The 25,906-nt window shown below is 45.7% G+C and overlaps 1 protein-coding gene and 1 pseudogene across 1 annotated transcript; both read right to left on the bottom strand.

Moving 5' to 3' along the window:
- Window positions 1-498: 498 nt before the first annotated feature.
- On the bottom strand, window positions 499-1,188 carry LOC104290568 (actin-like). The gene is given in 4 exon segments (XM_009889680.1): window positions 499-671; window positions 674-762; window positions 764-1,022; window positions 1,128-1,188. Coding segments are annotated over 4 exon segments (582 nt in total).
- A 710-nt stretch (window positions 1,189-1,898) lies between these two features.
- Window positions 1,899-25,906, bottom strand: part of LOC104290567 — a 31,725-nt pseudogene continuing 7,717 nt past the window's right edge.

Here is a 25,906-nt window from a genome sequence, read left to right as displayed (position 1 = left end):
TGCTCTCCAGCTGTTCAGATTGGCACTTAAAAAAATTCCTGGATGGACCTACTGAATTTTTCAAAAGCATTTTCTGTGGAGTACTGTTGGTCCAACCTCATTATAGTCTTCCCTGGTAACCCACGTATTCCTAAACACTCTTAAGGTGGCAAGGATGGAAGCACCAATCCACACGGAGTACATCTGATCTTGCGGCGAGATGATCTTGACATGAGTTGTGTTGGGAGATTCTGCCTGGAGCTCCTTCAAAAACCTCTCCCTGAAACCTCAGAAAAGAGTCGATCCGCCTGATAGCAGCATGTTCCTTTGGATGTCGGACTGGATATGCTCACAACACCCGGTGGTGCTCTGGAGGACCATCCTCCCAACTCCCGGCCCTGGGACTTCTGCCTCTGTGGGCACAAAAAGCGCTTTGGGAGCTCAGAATAGCTGCTCTCCTGCCTTGACAGCCCTTCCATCAGGGAGAATGTGTTCGCATGTAAGTTTTTCAGGCTTTTCCTACATATTTTGGCTAGGATCAAAAGCAACACAGCACAGCTTCTCCTTCATATCCCTGACAACTTCTCTCTCTGCTGTGCTTACAAAGGAGTGCCGGGTCTCTGAGAGGAGCCTGGCAAGGTATTTGGTCACACCTCTGCCTGCAAAATCCAGCCTGGAAATGCCATGTAACAGCCTTTGTAGACAGGAGCCGTGACGGTGACACCACTGCCACAGTCCAGCACTGGTTGCGTTGTCGGGCACAGGCGTACAGGGCTGTGAGTGCTGCAGAGTCACGAAAGGAGCAGGTACCTGGAAGCTTCCAAACATCGTCTCAGCCATTTTTTCATGGTGGGACAAAGGATTGAGAGGGGTCTTGGTCAGCAGTGCTGGCCCCTCCTGCGGTTTCATTTTAAGTTCATGTTTGTATAAGTCTCTCCAAACCTTCTCCATGACAACCCAGGATGTAACTACCCCATTTTCCATTGGGTAAGTAAAAGACAAAATACCCATTTTGGACTGGGCTTCTTCCCAATATAGCAGTCCTTATGACTTACCCCAAACACGAAAAGTGTGAATGAATTTTGGGTATCCCACAACAGTAGAAATAACCAAATAGGGTGCCTGTTCCCCTGACAGACCCTCCTTACGCTGCCCAGAGCCGACGTCAAAAATCACTGCGCAGGTCCCTGCCGCCGCGGCGTTGGCCATCCTGCACAGGACAGTGCTGTCCCGGGCAGCGGCTGTGGGCACAGAGCATCGGCGAGATGTTCTAGATCCCCCAGTCGCATCCAGGCACCGCTCCGCCGAGCTCACTGTCCTCCGCAGCTGCGCCGGCAGCACTGTTTCCTCAGGGAGCTGGTGGTGCCTGTACTTGGAAGTGAAACTGGGTGTTCCTACATCACAGATAAATTACAGCAGAGAATCAATGGATTTTTTTCAGACCCTCAGGCACAGAGGAGGGTCGGTTACAGTAATTGCATTTGCATTGATTTATATTTGGATTCTGTTTGGGGTTTTGCTGGGTTTCTAAAGGAAACATTTTTAACGAGGTCAAAAATAACGTGAGAGCTCGTTTCAGAATACAAACCCCAGATAGCTCAAAGGCCTTAGAGGGAAGAATCTCCCAGCAGAGGAGGTGTGCTGCTCCCCATATGGCTCCAAGGCAGGCTGCGAGCCGGTTAACGAGTTACTGCATCCCCGTGATATGTGCACACCTGTAAACTCTGTGGAGGCGAAAGGGAAGGGAGATGGTAAACAATAAGATCCTCATTACCAATGTTTTCAATGTTTTATTTTCATATAGGTTTTGTCAGCCAACAAACACACACACAGCTGTACACCTTCTAGGTCAGTCAGCTCGCAGCAGGGTTTCTTGCTCATGCATTGTAGCAAGCCATTGACTTGGTCTGATGTGCTCCTTAAAAGCATTTCTGGTGACTGACAGCTGCCCCAAAATCATTGTAATTGCTCATGGTGATCCACATCGGTTTGAAAGATGTGAGGCAGGTGAGGATGGAGGCCCCAATCCACACTCAGTATTTTCTCTTGGGGGGTGCGATGATCCTCTCACAGCAGGCACTTGCAGCTTCATCTCCTTCAGGATCCGCTCCTGCAGGCCAGGGAAGAGTGTGGACCCACCTCAAGGCAGGATGTCGCCATAAAGATTCCTGAGCACGTCAATGTCATGCTTCATGATGATGTTAAAGATCATTTTGTGCACAGCGGGAGCTTCAACTCCAATGTCTGCAGGCACAAAAAGGGTCTCTGGTGCATGAAATAGCTGGTTGCCTATCTGGATGATACAGTTGTCAGGCAATCTGTATTCTTTCATGATTTTTCTGGCTTTGCTTTCATTAATTGGATAGGGTCTAAAGCTATGTAGCACAACTTCTCTTTGATATCTCTCACAATTTCCCTTTCAACTGTGTTAACAAAAGCGCGTTCAGCTATATTCAACTATATCCTTGCCAGCAACACCCAGCCTGGAGACAGAATGGGGTAAACGGTATCCTTCATATATGGGAACAGTGCGGACAGTATCCTTCATATATGCGGACATCCCCACTGTCCATGGCTATTCCAGTCAAACGGGCCGATGAACAGAGCGCCAGAGTTGCCTGGACTGCAATGTACACAGCCGGCACCATGACGCCTTTGAACATGATCTCCATCATTTTTTCCTGGTTCTGCAGATGATCGAGGGGGACTTCAGTCAGCAGTGTTGGCCTTCCGCGGCTTTGATTCTCAGCTCATACTCATCAACAAGTCTCCAGATCCTTTCCATATCATCCTAGCGTGTAACTGTGGCATGGTCCATTGGATAATTCAAAGACAGGACACCTCTTTTGGACTGAGCTTCTCCAATGTAACATTCTTTCTGTCCAGCTCCCAGCACTGGAGCTTTGACTTTTGAGCGACCAACAATTGCTGTAAAAACAGATCTTGGGCCACTGTCCCCATGAATAGCCCAGACCCATTGTCAAAGATTACAGCTGGGACATCCAAAACGTTGGGGTCAAACATTCCTCGCAGAGTTGATGGCTCCCCAGCACTGTTTGCCAGTTCACCTTTCACAGGCCGGTCCCCGCTGCCAGGGAAGCCTTCTCGGGGGTGTACAGCTTGCCATTCCCAACACGTCTGCCCCCAACTACCTTATAATGGGCAGTGATACAATAATACGTTTCCCAGCAAGTTACCGGATCCCAGACACTTCCCTGGATATGGCCAGTGTAGCTTTACCATGACTCCAGCCAGAGCAGTATCAACTCACCGAGTCTGATCCGCAGACCATGGACTGTAATGAGCCTAAAGGCATTTATTTCTCAGAATAGACAGTCATTTATTCCAAAATACGTGCATGACAATAATTATTTTTTTCACACATGCCTCTGGCTTAGCTAAGACTCTACAAATATTTCCAGGGGTTGGTGAAGATTAGGACAATTTTGCCTCCTTGTAAGTATTAACCGAATTACCAGTTTGCTTTTCTGACTAACGTCTGCACTGGAAGCAGACCTTTTTCAACCGAGTCCTTTCTGATCCTTTATAGGAAACTCCTAAAACTCCTATTTTTAAATAGCTTGAACTATGCTTGGCACCAATTATGGCATTATGGAATATTTTCCCCTGTCCTTGTTACTTAATTTAAATACTACTTTTTGGTAAAATCACAAAATTAAAATAATGATTTCTGCCTCTTACTGGTTTAAAAAACCCTGATAGCTTCAAACAACGCTTATAATACCTTCTAGTGCAAAGAAATTCCTTCCCCTAATGAACCTATATCCTAGGCTGCTGACAAGCTGCCCTGCCTGCAAATAAACAGACATGCAGACGTCTTCCTTCCACGCTTCCCTGTTCCATTCAGCACTTTGCTGAGAAGAACAAACTCTTCTTTGAAAGTTTGTTCAGAAGGATTAAAAATATCCTAGATCTCCAAAACTGATCCTCATTTCACATCTAATTGTTGTTTGGTTGTTTTTTTTTTAAATTTTGCTTCAAGAGAAGATTCCCAAAGAAGAAAATTTCTATAGCTTTGAATCCAGTCAGATCTGACAATCCAAATCCGTTTACAGAGAAAATTTCCTTTAAAAAAATAAATCACTATATAACTTCAGTTTGAATCCTTGGCTGCCAGAGTTTAATTGCTTCTCCTTGTGGCTCTAAATCCAGGGCAGCTTCAAAGCAAGGGTGGCTTCTATTAAATTTAATTACTTTTTCCTGCAGCTCGCATGGCAAAGGTGCCAGCTACTAAATGAAGGTGGTTATGAATCAGAGGCAGATTCCAAACAAAGATATATATTAGAAAGAGATTTTAAGTGTAAGCAAATGACCTCCTTGTACAGAGACATTTATACCCCAGATGAACTACCTAAAAAAAAAAAAAGCCACCTAACAAGGGATCAGCTCTGTGTATGTTATTTCCATTCTGCCTAGATTCCAGACATGTTTGTGTTAAACGCCACTCCATACATTTTAGCAATTTCTCTAATCCTCTTAATATTTGTGTACATATATTTCAGTGTGTGGCACACTTGTTTTCATGTGTGCTTCTATATTAATGTCAACAGGTGTCCTAATCATTTAAGAGGTTGTTATATGCATCGCACTAGAAGCCCCATTTAATCCCGCGTGGTCTGCAGGCAGCTTACAGCAGAGCACTCTGGTTTGAACATGATGTGGAGTATTCAAACGAGGGAATGTTGACTGTGATTATTAAATGGCAGTTGAACCTAGACGCAGGAATTTTTTTTTAGGAATGCTCATCTGTTCCCTCGTATTGGTTCTGTCATAAATCACCTTAAAAAGGGCATGTGTGAATTAACGTTATTGCTGTAGGGTTTGTAAGAAGGGAAATTACTGTTTGTGCTTAGCTGAAGTACTGTACCCTGGACTCACAGCAGAGACAATATGAGACATCACACATTTCTCGTGCTCACCTGGTGGTATAACTTACGTGGATATGACAGGATTTCGCTCAGGAATGGAAAGAGCTCGTTTTCTGAGAGCCAGTCCGTCTTTGGCCTTTGGCGTTTGCCAGGGGCTGCCAGCTGTGGAGAGACACACGAGGAACTGGGCTGAGACGAGCAAATCCGTTCCACGGGAGACGCTAACGTCTTGACTAGATGGTACCCACTGTCTGTCACCACTTAATGGGATGGAATATGAACTCGAAGCTGAGCGGCACGTTGGAAACGCAGTAATAACCTAATTCCCACAAAATACCAAACCTAAATAAGCTCTGCTCTGCAGACGCTGGAATATAAAAATCCATAGATAGTTAAAAGTGTTGTTTACAGGCCAGTCGCGCTTGCTGTGTGTCGGAGCTGAGCACACATTTTCACTTACCAGCTTTCGCGTGTCTTCTTGCTTTATTGACCGTGTCTCCTGCACAGTGACCCCCCCGGCAGGCCAGGGCTTGTCCTCTCCCCACAGCCAGACTCTGTCCGCCTGCTTCTGGAGACAAACACGTAACTGAGGGCAGATTCTGAGTGAACCAGGCCAGGCTGCAAAACACCTAGAAAAGGGTAACGAGCTGTGGAAGGTCTGAGTCTACCTGGGGCAAAACCAGAGGGAAAAGGATGGGCTAACTCAGTCTGTGCCCCCCAGGGCCTGACTGATGCGCAACATCTGTAGTGCTTCTCTTTCCACATCTAGAACGTGTTACCAAAAAGAGAGACAAGTAGGACCACAGACTGAGGGAGAGATGCTTCCCTCCATGCCTTTCTACACCAGATTATTTTAATATCTTCCCTGTTTTTCCTTCGTGTTTATGTGGGTCATTGTCCTCAGCTGACTGTTTTCTGGATGTAACCTCATTCCGAGCAGGCACAGTACAGGGCAGCAGTGGCGGCGATGTGATTACAGTACAGTGAATCCAGGTGAAACCCCAGAAATAATAACCCTTCATCAGAGAATCCCTTCACGAAATCTACAGAATCATGATTTTTTCTGTTTCACAAGAAAAGGGGACAATTGCAAGGAATTTGTTCACTCCCCAAACTCATTCCACCCCGAGTCTTTCTCAGTTGCCTGCAGGCAACTGATTTTGTTGGCTAACGCAATTAGTAGGAAATCGCAGACATACAGCTCCAAGGAAGACCTCTCTTTTCCTTCATAAACTTGACAGGGACTTGATGAACTGGCATTAATTTCTCCATAAAATAATCTCCTCTCTTACATCTTTGTTTATGACCCCCTCCTTAAAAAAGCTTATTATCTTCTCGGCTTACAGTTTCCTCATCGTTTCTGTGGATGGGGAGGACAGAGCGTGGGCTCTTGGCTACGGGAAAGCTCTGTGACGGTGGCTCTGTCAACGGGCTGACCAACGCGGCTTTCCAAGTGGATTTTAAGCTGGAACTTTTGATTGCTGTGAAGCAACGCATTAAATGCATAAAAAGGTGAAAAGAAGAAAAAAGAAGAGGCTGGCATGTGGTGGACATGAGTCTCAAGGCAGAGAGTCATGTAAACAGAAGTCTACCGCCTTTTTACATACAGTAGTAATTTAGCACTTTCTGGGATATCCCAGAAACAAACCAAAGGATTTGCTAAAGTGCTAAAGCCGAGGTGTTGGAAGTCTGTGCTTTTGCAGCTGAAAGATGACAGTTGTAGAAACATCTCCCTGGAGCACGCGTATGATTTGTGTCCCAAATAGGAGTGCATTTATGGAGTGAATCCAAACGCATCAGAAATAAATACTGCAAGAGAAATAGTGAGGAAAAGAGGGTATTTCAACCCAGTGGAAGTCTGAATGAGGAGGGACAAAAATTTTCTGCTCTGAATACTGCCATTGAAACCGTATGTGGTGAAGACAGACTGGAGGCTGCTCGGTCTTCTCCATGCCCCAAAAGCCTGGAGCTCACAGCACACACCCTGCTCCAGAGAATTCAGTGAGACCTAACGGGTGGGTGAGACAAACAGGGTGGAAGGCAAGGGAGACAGTGTGAAAGAAATCAGGGGCTGAGAGCAGTTCTTAGCCAGTAAGAAGCAATAATCACCATCACAGATGCTTAGCTCTAACAACTTGACAAGATCCCTTTCTTCACATAGGAGCTGTGTTTGATTGCTCCCATACTTGTTTCCACCTAAAATCCCCATTTTGCAATGTCTTCGTGACACTCCAAACATCCACAAAGCTCTTTGAAGTTGAATTTTAATGTGTTTATTGACACCAGTTATGATATTTCAAAACACATGGGCTACAAATTGTTACCATGCACTCCTAGTGTTTACAGTAATTCCCATATTAAAACAAACTCAGCCTTTCCTGATGATTTTATATCTTCTTGCTGACTCACTTGCCTGTGTTTATTTAAACTCCTGTTGAGGATTTTTTTAATATTCAACACATTTGAAACATAAAAAGCCCCTATCTGCAGATTTCATATACTTTTGAAACATTTTGCATCCATTTTTATGGGCACCACATGGCCAAAATCCTCCTTTTCAATTTTTCTTGCAGATCCATGACTTGCAATATGGGCTTCCCGTGCTCAAGCCCAGCAGTTAACCCCGCGCGAGCAGCCGCCCTCGGCGTTAGCACTGCTGCCGAGGCCTGGCCCAGCCACGCGTGGCTCCCAAACCTCAGCCCTGATGCAGCCGCTTGGCCAGAGGAGGTTCCTCTCTGATCTCCACGTGCTAGAGGGCTTAAGCTGCAGCAAGGGAAGGTTTTAGGAGTCCACATCGTTACCCACTAGAAAACAATTAGGGTAGCTCTTCCTTCCTTTGACTGGGGCTGGACTGCTGAACTTGTGAGGTCTCCCCCATCCGATGAGGACCCCTTGGCTGCGTGGCCCCGCTGTAGTTCCTGAGGAACATGAAGTTGCCCCACGGTTCAAGTTCAGGAGTGTGACAGGGCTTTGCCGCCCTCAGGGGGTCACGTGCAGTCAATCAGGGCCAAATGAGCTGCCTGTCCCACTACTGCAAGCGGTGGGCTAGCAGGCACTTGGAAGTGGATGCCGTGAAGTCACTTGGGACCACGCGTCTTGCCAACGTCTGCAGCTCTGGGCCATAAAAGGTTTCAGTAAGCAACTCAGAGCCAGGAAGGTTGGGCTCTTCACCATGCAGCATGAAACAAAAATGTTTTAAAACTCCATGTTTTAGCATCTACTGTTACACGTGAATAGTCTTATAAAAGTCCCTATAAAGCATGTGACAAGCCTGGGCTCCTCAAACTGGTCCCAAGACCCTTTCAGCACCAAACCTCCTCGGTGGTGTCGTGGGCAGCTGCACCGACCGATGGCAGGGAGGAGGGAGCGGGACCCGCTCCTGCACCAGGACCCGCTCCTGCTAATGTCCCCAGACAGACCCTCTGGAAAGCAAAGCCAAAAGGACACATTAATTTTGGCAGCGAACAGAAGCACTGGGGAAGAGACTAAGATCAATGTTTGCTAAATAGAAAAAAAGGATCTAAATTGGGGGAAAATACATTTATTTTATAATTCCTAAAAGGTATTGGAGGGAGGGAAATTGAAATTGTAAACAAATTATAAAATACAAAAAGTTACAGTGCATTGTCCTTTTAAAGGAAACTTTACTGCATTGCTAAATTGGAACAGCTCTGGGGACTCATTCATAGTCTTCTACTCTTTAGACTCCAAGTCTCACCAGTATCTCTAGGGGTGGCTGGATTTAATAGTATCATCTAAAATGTAATAAACCCTGCAAGTGATGAACAACTGGGAAGGTGCAGAACCTACTGGGATTCAAATTTAATTCAGATGATTTGGAATTCAGCATCTGAGAACTACTCAGAGTTCACATGTTCTTTTCCATGTTGGAGAAAAGAAAATAAGATCTACACCTAGGAAACAATATAAATGATGCATCAATAAAAGTCTCGGTTGAAGATTTGTATATTTAAAAGAATAGTCTTGATTATTTGAAAATGAAGTCCGGGAAAAGATGTATACTTTTCACTGTCTGAACACTCTGAATCAGGTGAAACAATTTCACTAAGCTGAGCTCCAATCCCTCATCCGCAATGAGTGGGTGGTGCAGAGACACGGGCTGCAGATGGCCCTCTGACGTCTGCGTACAGGTCCTGCGTGCCATTCCCTGTCCCCTGTGCGGCTCCCTGCCTGCTCAGGTAAGAGCCTTGGTAAAAGAAATCAGAGTTGTTGGGAGTTTTGAGACTGTAGGATGGAAAAAAAGGGAAAGCAGGGCTCTCCTACCCTTGGAAAACTGTTAATTCAGCATTAAATACATACTGAGCTGCGCCGGAATCTCATTGTTACTTTATATAGCCAAGTACCGTTACCTCCGACTATATTCCAATGGCTGTTGGACTTGGGTTTACGAGCAAATTGTTAAAAGCTGTGTCTGAGGTATGAAAGCGACAAGTGGAAAGCATTCCCATGAAGTATGCAGGATGACTGGAACGGGGCCAGCGGTTTAGGTCAAAACTCAGTCACATGCCCTGCTAGCTGGTCCGGAACATCCTTCAAATCCAGCTAAGCAAACAGCTCCGAGAGCCCTGCGCCAAGTGCCAGCTCCAGCTGGCATCCTGGTACATTTTATTCTACAGTTGTTGCAGTTTTGGAGGTTATGAAAAGTTTACTAATGAGAAACATTTTGGGACGCCGTGCCAACAATTTAAGCTGAAGGAAGAGCTGTAATGACATGAGCATATATAACTTTGGTGGAAAGTCTGAAACATCGGTTCCACACCCTGAGAACTGCCTCTCTGTTTATAAATCCCAACAATTCTGAACATCAAGAGAAATCTGTCTGCTTGCTCTTAAGATGTTTACATTGGGCTTTCTAAATATTTAAAACCATTGATGAAATTAAAGACAACTTTCTCCATGTTGTGTTCCTCAGTTATTTCGTTCGTTTTGGTTCGCAGGGCCAGTTCTTCTTTTGTAAACAGGAATTCGATATAGCAAAAGGGGTGTGAGAGCACTGAGCAGCCAGGGATTCTCAGCAAACAATTCTGGTGACTGAGAAAACCCTCTCTAAATGATCTTACCAAATTTCTGTTAGGAAATAATACCTTGTTTTGATTTCTAAGGAGGAAGCACTCAAAAGCAACATAGTTTTCTCACCAGCACAGGCCGGCAAGGCGGCTTTCCAGGGATGACTTCAACTTCAAAACCTCCACTGTGATGCAGAAGCCCACCACCAAACCTCATGTGACAGAAGATAAAGCGGCAAATCCCAAGACACGCTTCCTCTTCTCCTCGGTCTGATGAGAGCAATCCCAGCGAGCGCTACCAGGGTGCCGGATGCCCAGGGCTGGTGCTTGCTTAGTTTGGTTTTTAATGGCCAGCCTTGACTGAATCCAGTTTTGGCAAAAAAATGTCCCATTTTAGAACTAGATAACGGCAACTCAAATGGAAGAAACCCCAGACATACAAGATGCAGAGGACAGGACGGGTGGGCGGATGGAGGAGCTGCCTCTCAGGATGCTGGTATCAACCACAGATGCAGAGGCCATTTGAGTGTTGTTCAGTGTCGGAGAAAGGGAAAGGCAAGGAATCATTACGCTGGATTCTCACAACAAAACAGTTTAAAGAACTTTCTCAGCCACTGTGTTTCTCTCTTTCATTTTCAAGGTTCTCCTTTGGCTGGTGCTCCAGCTGGCATTCAGCTGACAGAAAAAGAAAATAAACCCATGGTTCCCAGAGGATTTCTAGCAGAATATTCAACATATTAGAAGTGAAAGAAATACTGAAAGTGCAAGCAAAACCTCTGTTCCCATCTTCACTCTAAGACAATATTTGGGTGCAGAGCAATGTTTGTCTATCTACCAGTGCTATTCATCACTGCATTTACCATATTTTCCTTTTCTTTCCATAACTCCTGGCTTCGCTCATGTCTGGGTGTTTTCTAACCAGCCTTAGGGCAATAAATCAAAGCTGTCAGCATTGGAAGAAAATTAATGTGAGAAGTTGTTCCAAAGGCCACCAGCCTTTTCCCTACTCTGTGAGCTTTGTTAATCCAGGATTCCTCAACAGCTTTCAATGTTTGGCTATTTTCACAAGGTTTTGAGGCCACAGATGCATTTTTTTGAAGGGTGGCTTTGAATTGTGTCCTGTAAGAGACCAAATTCCTGGAGTTTCTTTAGATTTCAAAGAGAAGCGAGGGTGCTCAGCACAGGCCCAAATCTGACCCTAGGCCATCCCTGGCCAAGCCACAAGCCAAACCCAGATCCAGCGTTGGAACGCATCAGGGTCGGAATCTGGGTTGAACTTTTCATGAAGAAAAAGGCCAAATGATTAAAAAACAATCCCGTTCCTATGCCCCGTAGTGATGACGCCGGTTGAATTATTCATCGCGAGTTATTTATCCAAAGAACACGGCTGGCATTTATGCTGAATACATTACTTGCAAGTTTTGATTTCTTGTTTCATTACTCACTCTGTTCCGTACCACTCAGAAACTCCAACCTCCTCATTTCTGAAAGTCTCTTTCTGACTCTGAGAAAAAGAACACTTGGGAAACAACCTCCAGCTGGTGCTGATCTGATACAGCAAATACCTCCCTGGGAAAGGACAGCCTGGCAGTTAAGGCATTTTCCTGGAACTCGGTAAAGCAATGTTCTTACCCTGTTCAGCTGCAGATGAACTCCGTCACCCTGGGCAAATCACTTGGTGCCCTCTACCTCTGGCTGCACATTTGTAAAATGGACACAGGATTTCTCTCGGTAAGATACTGAAGGCGAGATATGCTGAAGATGATGAATTGCCTAGTTACTATGGAAACTGGAAAAGCACCTAATGCAGATGGATGAGTTTAGAAACAGGTCCACCTGACTGAAAAATCATGAGCAATTGGGAACTTCATTAGGTAAAATTCAGCACGTTGTAATCAGAAGGACTGTGACAGCCACTCAAAACTTCCTTTAATCGAAAGTATGGGCTTATTAGATTTGTCTCCGGACAGACACTGAAGGTTTCCCCTCGTATGTTTTCAAACTCTCACGTTTCATGTATCTGTTTTGATTTGTTTTTCTCCAATGGCTTGGGATGTTTAGGTAGCAACAAAAATTCTTGTCCTACCAAACAAAGATCATTAAAACCAGAACAGTGATTGCAGAAATCAGCCCAGCAGTCTCAAGACTGGGACATATTGAGAAAGAAGTTTAATTCCAAACCCAAAATCTCAGGAGCCATTTAAAGAGAAAGTACCAAGCAACTGCTGAATGCAACTGTGGCAGTTTTCCCTCCACCAGGAGACTACTGTTTGAATTCTCTCCTCACAAAACACTGCTGCTCTCTGCTTCTGGATGAGGTTTCCTCTGACAGCTGCTCAACCAGACATCGAGAGGTAGCTCAATTCGAGTTTTGTCCAAATACAAATCGAGGAAGGGCTTCAAAACCCGGGCCAGCGTTTACGTGTTAATCCCTGTTGCAGAGCCAGTGGAGAGAACCCACTCGGGTTGTTTTTGCCTGGGTCCTAAATAAACATGGGGTTTGCTTTCTTAGTTCTCAGAATCTGACTAATGAATTTGTTTTTTAGAAAGGTATTTAAAATACGGAGGTTCCCCCCCACTCCCGCAACCCATCCAATTATAATAATTTTGAGGTATTTCAAACTTTAGACCTCGAACTACTCCTCATTGTCCTATCAAATTATCCAGGTTTTTGAGATGAAAAGTCATTATTTGCAAAGCCTCCTGGCAGCAGCGCTTACTGAAGTGCGGCTGTTCAGGTTTGGGAGTTTAAAAATGGGTTTGCCATTGCAAATGGCTCATCGAGTTACAGTTGTGTCTCGGTAGGGTAAAGCACTCAAGGCTTTCAATTGCAGCAGGCCCTGCTGACTCAGGGAATGAAAGCTATGGAACTGCTGGCAAAGGAAATGCTAATAATTAAAGCAGTAATCGTGACTCTGGGGCAAGAAATAAATGCCTACAGGGTGACGAGAGATTGAATAAACAAAGCAAATAAGAGCCTCACGCTGCAGAATGCCACGGAGCGGTGATTAGAGCTGGCAGCAGAAGCCCGGCGCTCGGCGCCAGCACGCCAGGTACCGCTCGGTACGGCTCGGGGACCCGGGGCGCCTTCCGCAGCGGGACCGTGGCAGGGCGATGGGTGGGAGAGGCTCCATCAGCACCCAGTCCCACGCACATCGCTTGCTCGCCGCTTTGCGGGGGGGAAAACCAGTGGCACGCTCCAAGGGCTCGCGCTGGGCACCCCAAGGGGTCGTGCTCTCCCCATGATAAAAAGCCCTTTTTCAGTAAAAGCGGAGGGTGCTGCCCTTGCGTAATGGGCATGACGGGTCCATGCTGATGTTAAAATCAAGACCGCTAACCACATTTGTAGTTTTTTGGCTAGAGGTGGCCTCAGTTGCGCCATAAATTATTTTGGAGGTATTATTACGGAAACAGAAGTATTGATCGTGAACCGACGACAGCAGCAGTAGAAAGCAATAATGATAGCTTTGACCTTGCACTGCACATCACAACCAAGATCCTCAAAGCCCTTTCCAAACAACTACCGCCTTCTCTCAGTCCTCTTCCGAGAGGATTGTCAGCTGCTTAATTATAGTGGGAAAGCAATGAACAATACAAATACTTTCCTGATAAAAAATTTCCACACAAGTCACCAGTGTCCCCGTGGCGCTAGCAGATCATACACTTAAATAAAATGCCACGTGCAGTGAATGAGAAGAGACAAGCCACATCCAGTTTGGAACAGAGGCGAACTGTCCACCCGTTTAATTTCAGACTACACTAAGATACCTGAAAACATCAGTTTTATATGAGGCGGTTCACAGAGAGAAATGCTGCATAACCCACGGCAGGTGAAGTGCTGAGAGCCTTCAAGGATGTACGGGCTCTCTGCAGCGGGTAGCTCGGGTCTCTCCCCGAAGGGTTACGCACCGGCTGTGCCGCCGAGTAAAGTCCCGCACACGTAACGCGGCCCCTGCCACTGGCAAATAACTCCATTTACTGTCATTCAGGTGTCAGCTTCCACTTCCTTGTTTACCGAATGTAATAATATCCTGCAGTACCTGCCTTGCACAAGGCACTAAGTGAAGTAATTTGACAGCAAAAATAAACAGATGAAAGGAGTCTTTAAATACATCAAAGGGAAAGTGTGCTGCTATCTGTGGGACCATCATCACAAGCTGCGCCGCTGCATCCCGGCTCTGAGGCAGAGATGGACTTCACGTTACTGCCTCCAGGGCCACAGGTCAAGAAACACTTTGCTCCTGCTTGTTATGCTTGGTATATGCTTGCTGTTTGTTATATTATATTTGCAATATTTAAAATTCATATGAGTTGTCTCTTCCCAGTCCAGAGATTGTCCTTCCCAAGGAAAAAACTTTACCTTTTATCCCACGGTTGCAGATCTGAGGCTATGAAATTCGGCCCAGGAAACCCTTGTCAGGAAGGCACTTAATTTCAGGAATAAAGACAACTGAGGAGGAAATCTGGTCCGGGACATTAGGAGTGGACAGTAAAGATCTGCTGTTACACCATCAGTAAAATACAGTGCTGCAAAGAAGACTTCTCACAGAAAGGACTGGGAGTCCTTCATTAAACGCAGCGAGGAAAAAACTCAGTGGTTTTTTCTTTTGATTTGTGGGTGTTTTTTTCTCCCTAACAAAACTGGCCTAATGATGGGAGTAATTAAATTATAATGCCTACACTATTGTTTGAATAAGGCAAACTCCCTCACATGCCATTAATGTACTACTGCCAACAGCAGCCAGGGAACAACCTCAACAATAGAGAGGATTTTCCAGCTCACTGTGCGATTTGATCTCTATAAACCTCCCATAACATATACTGTACGGCAGTAAATCATTTATAACTTTATTATCCGCCCATCTGGGATCAGAGTGCAACCACTAAGACAACGCAAGAAATCTGGGCTCCTTTCAGCACTCCGTGAAATGAACCTCATTGGTAAGATTTCATTAATTCAGCAATTCAACAACTAGATCACGCTCCCTACAGGAGGGACTGTGCTTTCCATTGGCTCCCTTCCTAGCATTTCCCATGGCTCTGGTATTTTTATTCTCCAGTATTGCTGATACTTTCACTTGTATTTCAAAATGGTTATTGCCTGAGTGTGGTTGGCTGGTTGCAGTCCAGTTCCTAGTGAAAGAAGGAAGTGGTTTTGGAGAAAAAAAAGACCACGTTTTCCAAGTTAGCATCAGACTTCGTTCCCCGCTGAGCTCTGGTGAGAAGCCTTCTGAAGTCCCGTTCTGTGAAATCCCTTCTGAACGTTCTAGCTCAGAATTGGAGTAGGAAAAAACCTGGTGAGAGTCAAAGTTTGTGTGTGTGGTGGAAGCCGTGGGCTGCTGGGTGCCCCGCTGAGGTGCCGGCTCTGTCTGCTCCCACCCGGAATGTTGGTAGAGCTTCACATGAGGTGGTGTGGAGCCAGCAGATGTGCCTTTGCTGTCCCAAGTGATGGAAACCAGCAAAAAAGGGTTAAAATGCCCTCCTGTGGAGCTTTGCTCTACTTGCCATGGGCTATACCTCACAGCAATATCCTCCTGCCCGAACATCAGCCCAGCTGAAAACTCAGGGGTGACACAAGACTGCATCTACCACACAGAAAATCTGCACATTTGCCCCAAAGCCTGTAAAACACAACAGCCGCTGGTTTCGGCCCGCAGATGAAATTTCAAGCCGAAATCTCAAAGTGCCATTTGGGCGGTAGGACGTTGCCTACAGCGTGACCAAAGGAAACATTTTGCACAACCTTCTGGGAACAACCTCTGCCACATCCCACACAGACCAAATGTGTGGGCATCCAAACATTAAAAGATATTAATTAAAACGCAAGCCCGCCACTTCACTTGTTACCTACAGCATGAACCCTGCGGAGCGCTGGCTGTCACCAGCCCACGAGGAGCTCGTTGACGGGCAGGAGAAGACGGCAGAGCTGTCTGGGCAGAGCGGGGCTCTTCCGCGAGGGCAGTACGTCTTCTTCGGGAGAAGGGAACAAATCAGAGGGAGTTGGGGGAAAACTCACGTCACTGGCCATGGTGTGAAGAACTTGTGAACATGGTAGAACGCAATTTTCTGTATGATTTCTCAGCGTAAAAATCAGTAAATGGAAAGTGAGGCAGCGACAGCGCAGCCATCACCGAGCTGTGTGTAATCAGATTCGCATTAGCACTGAACCCGCAATCTTTTCTATGCACACCTACAACAGTATTAGCATTAAATAAAAATAACAGAGCTCACCCAATCTATTCAAAGCATCATTTATTTCAGAGCCTCTGAATAACTTTACGTAGGCTTAATCAATTCATATACACACACACTGATTTATCTGAACTGGTTACCTAAAACCAAGCCAGTTCTTTAGCTACAAACCTATAGTTTTTCACACGTTCTTCCGAATAAAAGGAGAAATTCACTGCTTTTGTACTGAGCCGCTTTTAATCCAAAAGAAGCGTATCAAGAAAGAGACCGACTTTCAAACAGCTACGCGCTGCCCCTTGGTTATTTGCAGCAATTAATGTTTTTGTACCGGCCCTTTTAGAGAAGATTCTTTTTTAACGTATCAAGCCACAAGAGTGGATTTTCTTTGGGTAAACATTAAAAGACAACATGAGAAAAGCCCTCCTAGAAAACCTACAGTCCTCCACCCGTTGAGCAACAATAGCTAACACGAACCATGCAGTTCATGTCTTCGGGGGAATAAAACCCTCCGGCCGCAGCAGACAGGGAGAGCACTGTCCAGCCCACAGCGACTGCTGCTTAAATTGCAAATGCCTCTGCCGGCGCGGTGTCCCTGCGCGATCGGCTGGCCGAGCACAATACCTTCCATTTCTTTACAGAGCCGGGGATGACTGACATGCCCTCCTTTTCCTAAGGAGGCCAAACTCAATCCATTTCCCTTTTGGGACGCCCCTCCTGAAAGCCGTCCAAATCTCGTCTCTCCGGTCCCGCTTCTGACCTGTCTCTGCTGCGGTAGGTAGAGCGCAAAGCCTTTTTTTCATCAGGTCAATCCCCAGCCCTGCTCACATGTCGTATCTTTTCAACACACCCGACGGGGCAAAACACACCTTGGCTCTGTCTCTGCCGAGGCTGAGCGCTCGAATGGCTTTGCTGGAAGCTCGACAATAGCGCAGCAGGTTTGTTCTGCTTGCAAGACCTCAAACCACATCTGAATGGAAGGGTTTTTCCTCCGTTTGTCACATCAGCAGCCGGGGCTCATGACAGTCTGTATATCACCGTTGTGGTGACGGTAGGTGAGCGGAGCAGCCTCCTCGCAGGTCAGCGAGCGTGGCCCTCGGTCCCATGGCCTGAAGTCCTCGTGCTCCAGCCCGAGAGCAGCTCTGCTAGCCCAGCCAGGCCAGCGGTGGCCCCCGGCATGCAAGGAGCTGCGCTGGCCTGAGGGATGCTGGCTGCGATGAAGAGGGGAGAGAGGGAATCATCATCTCCACAATTTATCCAGAAGTCTTTAATTGCATCAGCTGCTTTGCTGGCTGTGTTCCAAATAAGCTGCAGCTGTGGATATCTCATGGTGTCCCGAGTCTCCTTTCCAGGCTCGTTGTCCCCATATCACAGCCACATCTTCGGCTGTATCTCACTAAGGCACCAGGGAACGGGCACTTCTGCCTAATAAGCCTCTGTGACACATTCACTTGCAAAGCTAAATGCCAAAAAGTTCTCAAAATAAAAACCAGTCCAAAAATACGGATTGCAAAATAGAGACCAGAGCCATCTTCTCTTCTTTTCTTGCTTGCAACTTCTCTTTTCCTTTTGACTGAAACAGCATCTTATCCTGGCAGCCGGTTTCAAATATAGATGTGTATACACACACATATGTACATATCAACACATTCCAATTCTAAGAAGCAGCTAACTGAAAATATTTGCATACAGAAACAGACCAGTAAACCACTCATAAGTGCCAGGTGTACCGTAATAAATTTCCCTCTACTCTGAGTGGCGTTTGATATTCTTGCTACTATCAAATAGCTCACGTCCTAAAAACAAAGCCATTTGTTCTAGAAAATTCACACAACGTTTTTATTCTCAGCATAAAACTCATCGTATTCTTAACATTTCAGAACTTCCCCAGGCCAAACGCTGCCACGACCAAACGTTTGCGCACTGGGAACGCACGCTGTGTTCGGCAAAGCACGTACCAAAAGCAAGCAGATCCCAGTCTAGCGCACACATACTTACCAGGATTGTGACTTTATTTAGCCTAATCTAACCTGAATGCCTGTTTGTAATGTAAGCGCATATCTAAACAGATTATTAAATGTAACAGCTTAAACGTAATAGCCTTTTACGAAAATCACTGGGATTATTCAAATTCTAGAAGAGAGGAAAGTAAAGAAGAGTGTTTCAGTAACATGAGCTGCCAAAATAGGACGGAAACTCTTTAATAGCACCTTGCCAGAAACAATGCATGGCAGAGTCTGTTTTAAACAAGATGATTTTCCAGAATATTGTTACTGACTTTTTGTATAGTGTTAGTGAGTTTTGTGTACACTAATAAAAAATGAAAGCTGCTATTAAAAACAAATCAATGGACTGTACCTGGTTTTGATCACACAAGAGCTGGCCATTTGCATCGGTATTTGCAGCATCTGTTCCAATTAAGACTTGTTTTCTAGTTTAAAGATATTAGTCCAATCACTAGTGTTCTGTTGAAAACATGAATAGAGCATTGTTCTGGCAGAATGTAGTTAAACAGACTCCACAGACTCTATTAAACAGCTTTGCTACCCAATTAGAATGGGAAGGAGTCGGGCAGACATGACTGTACTATGTACCCTCTGTTCCACATGTATTTTTATGGATTCATAGTCAATGAAAACAGTTAACGTGGAACATGTGTTAAGAAAACACAGACTGCATGCTGTCTTAGAGCACGACAAGCAGCGCATCCAGCCATTTATCAGGATTTAATGGAGGCCAAACTTAATGATGTAACGACTGCGTGTAAAACGATGCACAAGAACAGTGAACCACGCTGCTTCCACGGGATGAAAATAGTTGTTTGCAGCTTTACAACACGGGAGCCTCAAAGTCTCAAAGCAGACAGGGACTGCGTTCACCTTTGGTTGGGTGTTGCGTTGGGTAGCTTTAGACCTCAGGCTGATGACCACAGCAGGTAGTGGGACCTTTCCAGAGTCTTCTGCACTTCACAACGTGGATATCTACTGCAGACAGCTTGAAGACTCACACGGGTATACGGTAATATTCAGTGAAGACGATGTGGTGTCAAATGGGCCATATTGTACATGATATGAGAGTGGAGGTTAATAAGCAGTACATATTTACCTCGTTTAATTGGCTAGGGAGAGAAAAAGGCTATAGGAGTGAGTAAGATTTATAAGACATTCTGCTAAGAAATAACTGTTGAGAGTGTGATATTTATTGGGGGTAGCATGAAAACAAGGTTCACATTTCTTAAGAGCTGCCCTGCTTTTGGAATATGTTTCCAACACTTGAGATACTGCTAGCACGTTATTTTCTGGTTTTTATCAGGGAAAAAAGTGGACATATCTGGCTCATCCCGGCACCAGGAGAAGACGCACATGGATTTTCTGGGGTTTGCTGTTCCTTGCTTTTGGATCTCCACAGAAGTGCCTCATTCACTTCATCCAGATCACCTCTACAAGTCTGTCCGAAATGTTGCACTTCTGACAGTTTCTGCCGAGTCAGCTGTCCCTACGTTTTTGCTCTGCTGTCCACTGTTGGGTAATAAACAAGAAAGCTCGCATACAAACAATGCTGTGGAGCACCCAAGGGAAACAATTCTACCTCATGCACAGACCATTCTTCCCACAGTGTTCAGCATTGTACCTTCAATGGACACTTTTTTTTGTCGTTGCATATCATCTATGGTCAGTTAAAAATGGGTTACTGCAATAGCTGTGGAAATTCCCTATGGCACCGACAGCAGAAATCGGAGCTTTGCCCAAAAGAAGCCTCAATCCCAAGAAACGAACCGTACTTCAAACAACATTGCACTCCGGCAACATTCCTTCTTAACATACTGCCCGGCGGCAGTCCCAGCCAGGCGAGGGTATCGCTACAGGGACTGACTGTCCACAACATTTTTGGCTCAGTCTCCAAGCCCGCAAGCTACCTTTCCTTCACCCACAGCTTTCATCCACCTCAGCCTCTGCCCAAGGCGCTCGCTCTCTGCTGGCGGGGGGACGGGCACCGGCCGGGATCGCCTCTGGGCTCAGCAGAGCATCTCTCTCCGCTGGCTGGAGGACCAGGAGCACCAAGTGCCCTGGAGAAGGTTACCGGGAGAAGGTCCTTGAGGGACCGCACGCGTCAGAGTCCTTACCGACACCGGCGCCTGCAGATGCAGGGGGGACGTGGATGCCTCGGCCTCACGGGCAGCTTTAAGGCACATGCGGGGAAATGTACCTTGTGTCCCCCACTGGAATTTTATAAGGTATTACGTCCCCTACTCCAGCTAATTAGCTTTTGTAGCTTTGATGGATGGATTGATTCAGCAGTTAAACAGAGATAAATTAACTGTCTATCTAAACAGAGTTTAAGTGAGGAGGGAATTCTGATTAGAATGTTATTTCATGCAGTGCTGCTCTTCTTTCTCAGCAAATACTGAAAACCGCCAGCCTCCCTTAGAGAGGAAGCCCACGGAGATAACGCCCGTTCGGACCCGCAGAGCTCTCCAGGAATTTAGCCAGCCTGCAGGCCTTCAGGGGACATATTTGGGTCACTATGCACTTGGTACAAACCAATGATGCTGCAATGACTTCTACAGGTTGGAGATCTGGTCTACGGAATTTAATTTCCTAAGACTTTCATGAGCATCTGAAATGTATTTTATTCTGAAACCCATTAGAATGCTCAAAATCAAGCAAAAAGTTTGATTTTTCTATTCGCTCTAAAGGACTTCTCTGGTAAAACGCTTTTATTTTTTTGTCCTGAAGTGAGAAATACCTATACATGTTTTTAAAAGGTGTAATTACAGAACTAATATAAAACTCTTTAACAACTGTGATAAGGGCTTAGAGAAAGATAGGTTTTGTTAAAATTGCATGTATCATTGAAGTACCTTAATGTGCAAGTAGTTTAAAAAAATAAATACAGCCATCGTCTAAATATGTTAAACAAACATGCATTGAGCGAAATGAATTTTAGATCATGTCATGTAAATATTAACTTTTAAAGCTTTCCAACTGACAAAATTAAGGCAACAGAGAATGCCACTTTACTCGCATCCTCATACACTCAACAGTCCTGGAATGGAACCAATAGGGGAAAAGAAACAAAAACAAGCAAATGCAATGTAAAAAATAGTGCTTAACATTTCTGCAGGCACGGCCAATGAAAGCTGGCACAAGGATGAACTTCCCTGGATGCCTCACCTCTTCAGTAAGAGTAATGTGCTAGCACCGCAAAGGCTGGCCAACTCCTAAACTTACCCTCAGCCAACTGTTGTCTCTTCACTTGAGTGCTAGAACATGCATGCCCAATATTCAGGTCATGAAGCATAAAAAAGTGCCCTGTTTTACATTAAAAATGTAAAAAAGACTGATGAAGAGAGTAATCAAGCAGCCTCTAGGCAGAACAAAATGAAGGTTTTTCTGGTCTCTTCCCAAAATACTCTGACTTTTTTGAGCCAACCTATCTGAAAAGTCTTCCTTGACGTTGCTCAGCTTTGGTTGTCCAACTTTGCCAGGTAGCTGCTCCACGGCGGAGGAGGAAGAAGATTTTTTTGTGGTTAAAAACGTGATTCATACCCTATTGCCCAGAAGAGCGTTTTTGCGTCTCATACAGATTGTGTTCTCTCATCTCTTTCTGTTCGCCTGTCTTCAGTCCAGCACAGAAGCCGCTTTCTCCACGAGCCAGTGTGTAACAACCTGTCGGGTTCAGTCTGTCGAGCGCAGGTGCTGAGGCCCAGTTCTACCAAATGCTAATGGCACCTTCCCCCCAACTCCAGGAGCCTTTTCACCACCTCTCAGTAGGAGGCTCTGACACTTGGCTGCTGTTGCATCTGCCCTGTAAATGCCACCTGGCTTTCTTCTATACCACTGGTGCTCTGGAGGGAGGATGCTCAGAGGGGCGATTGTGCCCCCAAAAGAGATAAGCAGGTGAAAATAAACCAGAAAGGGACATCTCTGTTTCATACAAAGCACATTTCTCTTTGTATGTTTTTTTTTAACTTCAAGAACCTTAATGAGCCTTGGTCACACCAAGGAGAGCCAAGGGTATGAGATTTTTCTTTTCTGTTGAAGAGGCTGCAGATACATTAAAACTAATTACTCCTTGTTTTATGCTCCAGTAGGATGAGAAATTCCATTTAAGTTAGGATAGGAATTAATGCCAGTGGACAACTTCTTCTACCGTGTATAAAGAAAGAATCAGGCAGCATTCAGTGGCAGAGCTCTCTGGAGCAATCCCATCACCCCAACCTCAGCGTTGCTACACCATGTTATTGTGCGCCACCAGGTGCCATCGCGGCTCAGGGGGGACATGCCCTCGCTGCCCACCGCAGCATCTCCCAGGCTTTTAATAAAAAGCTGAGGGCCCAACCAGCTTGCTGACTGCCGTTCAGTTCACACTCAGGAGGCAATGGTGGACCACAGTCTCAGGACTATTTTGCAGACCACCTGACTAGAGGAGCACAAGCCCTAAATACGCAAATCTAACAGATTTTTAATAAGAGACTCACTTTCTCTATAGGAAAGAAACTACTGATGACAGCCTTTACTGCAGAAACACAGTATTCCATAAATATGCTGAAACAGGCAAGTGAACTTTCAATTCGGCCACCATTCACGCCCCCAGCACAGCCAAGCTCCAAGAGGTTCTGTATCCTGAGAAAACCCCACTCTGTGTACTTTCTGCGCCTCACCTACGCAGCAAGGACAGGCATGATTTCTGATAAACAAAAGTGATAGAATCTTATCCCAAGGTCCTTGCAAAACAACAGGAAAGATTAATTGCAAATCAATACGGCGATAAGGCAGCGTGGAAGCTGCAGACGCAGTGCCCCGCGCCGGCCGCAGGCAGCACAGCACTGCGCGGGGCAGGGGCGGCTCCGAGGGTCTGCTGGCGATCATCACCTCACCCTCCTCGGCCCGCTTTGGCTGGGGGGTTTTGGTGAGGCTGGAGCTTTCAAGATGCCATATAATTTCCTGTAATATGCGCTTTTTTCCAATAGTGCTTTAAAAGACAAAAAAAAGGAGTTGTGTCAATTGCTTTTTTTGTTTGCTCTTGCAATAGAAACCAGCACGTCAGTCATTTCAGTAGCCCCCTTGGCTGCAGCACTTGGACAAAGATTGTCTGTTACTAGTCGACTGGAATTCACTGGAAACACTAGATAAAACTTGTGTTATCGCCGTCTCGTGCTATTGCACCACACGCACGTGCACACGACAGGCACAGCACCCGGTGACCACCATCACATCCCACATCTCCACGAACTTCCCAGAGAGTGCGGGTAGGTCCGAGCATCAGTCCCAGCGCTGCCAACTGGAATCGCTTTCATTGAAAGAGATATTTTCAGTTTTCAAAGTACTTCCAAGCTCCGAGTGCAAATTATTATCATTAATAGGACATTTCAGCCCATCTGGGTAAACTGTGCAAACAGCAGCAATATTACCCAGGGCTTCTCATGTTTATGCACTTCAAGCAGATCACCTTACTCTCTGTAAGCAAGTAAGTATGTCTTTATATCACATCTGACTCTTTTTTTTGTCTTTCTGAAGCTCTTTAGCCTTTTGTTATTATTTTAACTGTTTATTTCTTTAACAGCTCATTATTTTCAGTGGGCTCCTGTGTCTCATTACACACAGTTCAGTTTTAAGAGGAAATTTGTCCTTTATACAGGTTTATTCTGCCCGAAAACGTAACCGTGTTTCCTACTCCACTGATAGTCGTCTATATAAAGACTATTCTGTGCTTTATGTTAGAATCCTCTTGTATGAAATGTTTTTACTTCTTTGAAGCGAACTGGAGAAAGTCACAAATATCTCCAGAAAATTTACTTGATCTGTTCTAATTTAACCTATGTGCAAGAATTTTCATTCAATAAGACTAGCTTGGGGAAAAAAAATCCTTTCATCGCTTATACTGCCGGTGTTATTTCTACAGAACAGAAGAACTCTATCTGCATCACAAAATTTAATCACCTTCCTAGGTCTCAAGAGACTCCGAGACAAATGGTCATAGAATTAAAAGCAGAGAAGGTTTGTACGGACAGACAGCATGCAGATAGAAGAGATCTGAAATTTCAGCTGCATATGTGCACCGCAGAAACCTTCTGGCATTTGCAAAATGATGCAAAAAAGCTTATGAAAACAGACTTCTGTGGCACCTTCATTACTGCATCATCCAGTCTAACCAGAAGTTCAGCTGGAACACACATTATTTGGGTTCTTTCTGCTTTTTCTTTGGCCTAAACTAGAGCCAGGCATTGCAGAGATGCTCTCAAACGTCTCCTCCCATATCCTACTGTTTGACTCTGGGGTCATTTCACTCAGGAAGGGAAGTTTGGCAGGATTAGTTTTTCAGAAGGCGTCGATCTCTCTCTCCTGCAGGTTCCCACACTTCCAATATACTTAAATCAGAGATCCCTTCTGGTTACACATGGAAGAAGGAATTTGAATCATCTCTGTGCTCAGCCATAGGCGGTGTGATGGCACAAAGCCCCTCAAATCGAATTGTTGCTCAAGCGCATGAGAGGGGTATGTCCTGTGACCTGCCTCCGCCTCGGCTGCTCTGTCAAATGGCGATTGAAGCGTTGAAGATAGCTGTGTTCAAGGAACAGCCTCCTGGCAACAGGCTTTGCTGAAGGGATGTGATTTCACCAACTCTGTGAGCGCAGGTGATGCAGCACGCAGCGAACCTCTGCTGACGCACAGCGCCTCGGCCTCAGCGCAGACAACGGCACTTAAAAAGAAAAAAAAAGGGCAGAAAAACCAGAGAAGATGCAACTAGAGATGTGAGAGGGGATCTTCACTTCTGCTCCGCCCGCCAGAACCACGTCCCACTGCAGAACCTAAATAACCCCCCTGGCCCAAAGGCGACAGCGCTGCCAGCACAGCCAAGGTAGCGCTGCATCACAACGCCGATTTCTTAAGGCGTAAATCACTGACGGGGCGCGTGGTGGATGAGGAACCCCAGGGAGCGGCAAACACCGACCTACAGCAACGTGCACAAGGGTCCACCGCCCTGCCCATCGCCTGCGTCTAAAGGAGTAACGTTCATCCTCATCTTCAGTGCCTGATGACTTCACTGCTCACCAAACTGTTCCCAAGCATGAGCATAACAAGTACATTAACTTATTCAGCACCGGTATCTCATCTGGTTTAAGTTAGGAATACACATAAAGACACCCACCTACGGGGAAGCGGAAGCATCTGACAAATTTATGTATTGCACCATGGGTGTTTCTTTTCAGAACAAGTTATTAAAAACCTAAAATTCATGGGCCATCTTTTCTTTGCCTCACTGTAACAAACCCCGAGGCCTTCAGGTTTAGTTTGCTACTCCAGTCACTCAAATTCGCTTGTTGGTGCAGCCCCCCGACACACGGCTCTCCCAGCCAGAGCTGAACAGCGCGTGCCTTTTCCAATGAACGCTGAAGTTACCAAAGCATGCAATAATCAATGCACTTTTATGTGCTGAGATTTTGAGGGATGGAGAAGAGAAGATAACACTGTGCAGCACTCTTTCTTACGGAAATCACCATTCAGTAGGACCTGGGTCTCCTCCTAGTCAGGCTTTGACCCAGGGGAAGGCTGGAGGTGGTTCCAGTTTTGGGGTCTCTACGAGTTTAACAGACCCATCAAATCCAGTATTTTTTTTTTTTTTTGGAGGGCAGGGTGGAATTTGCTTCACAAAATAATGAGTTCTATTATTTCAGCTACCGGAGAGCCTCGGTAGACCATAGCAACACTTGGACACCATCATTGCTGGCTCCCGGGCACCAGAGGATGGTTTGCACAGGCTGTGTCCGTCCTCAACAGGCAGCACCCCGCCGTGGGGGGGTGGGGGGAAAAGGCAACC

The sequence above is a fragment of the Charadrius vociferus genome, unplaced genomic scaffold (assembly GCF_000708025.1).
Source record: "Charadrius vociferus isolate BGI_N301 unplaced genomic scaffold, ASM70802v2 scaffold477, whole genome shotgun sequence".
Lineage (NCBI taxonomy): Eukaryota > Metazoa > Chordata > Aves > Charadriiformes > Charadriidae > Charadrius > Charadrius vociferus.
Note: the sequence above shows the minus strand (reverse complement) of the source record. Positions and strands in the feature narration are given on the sequence as shown.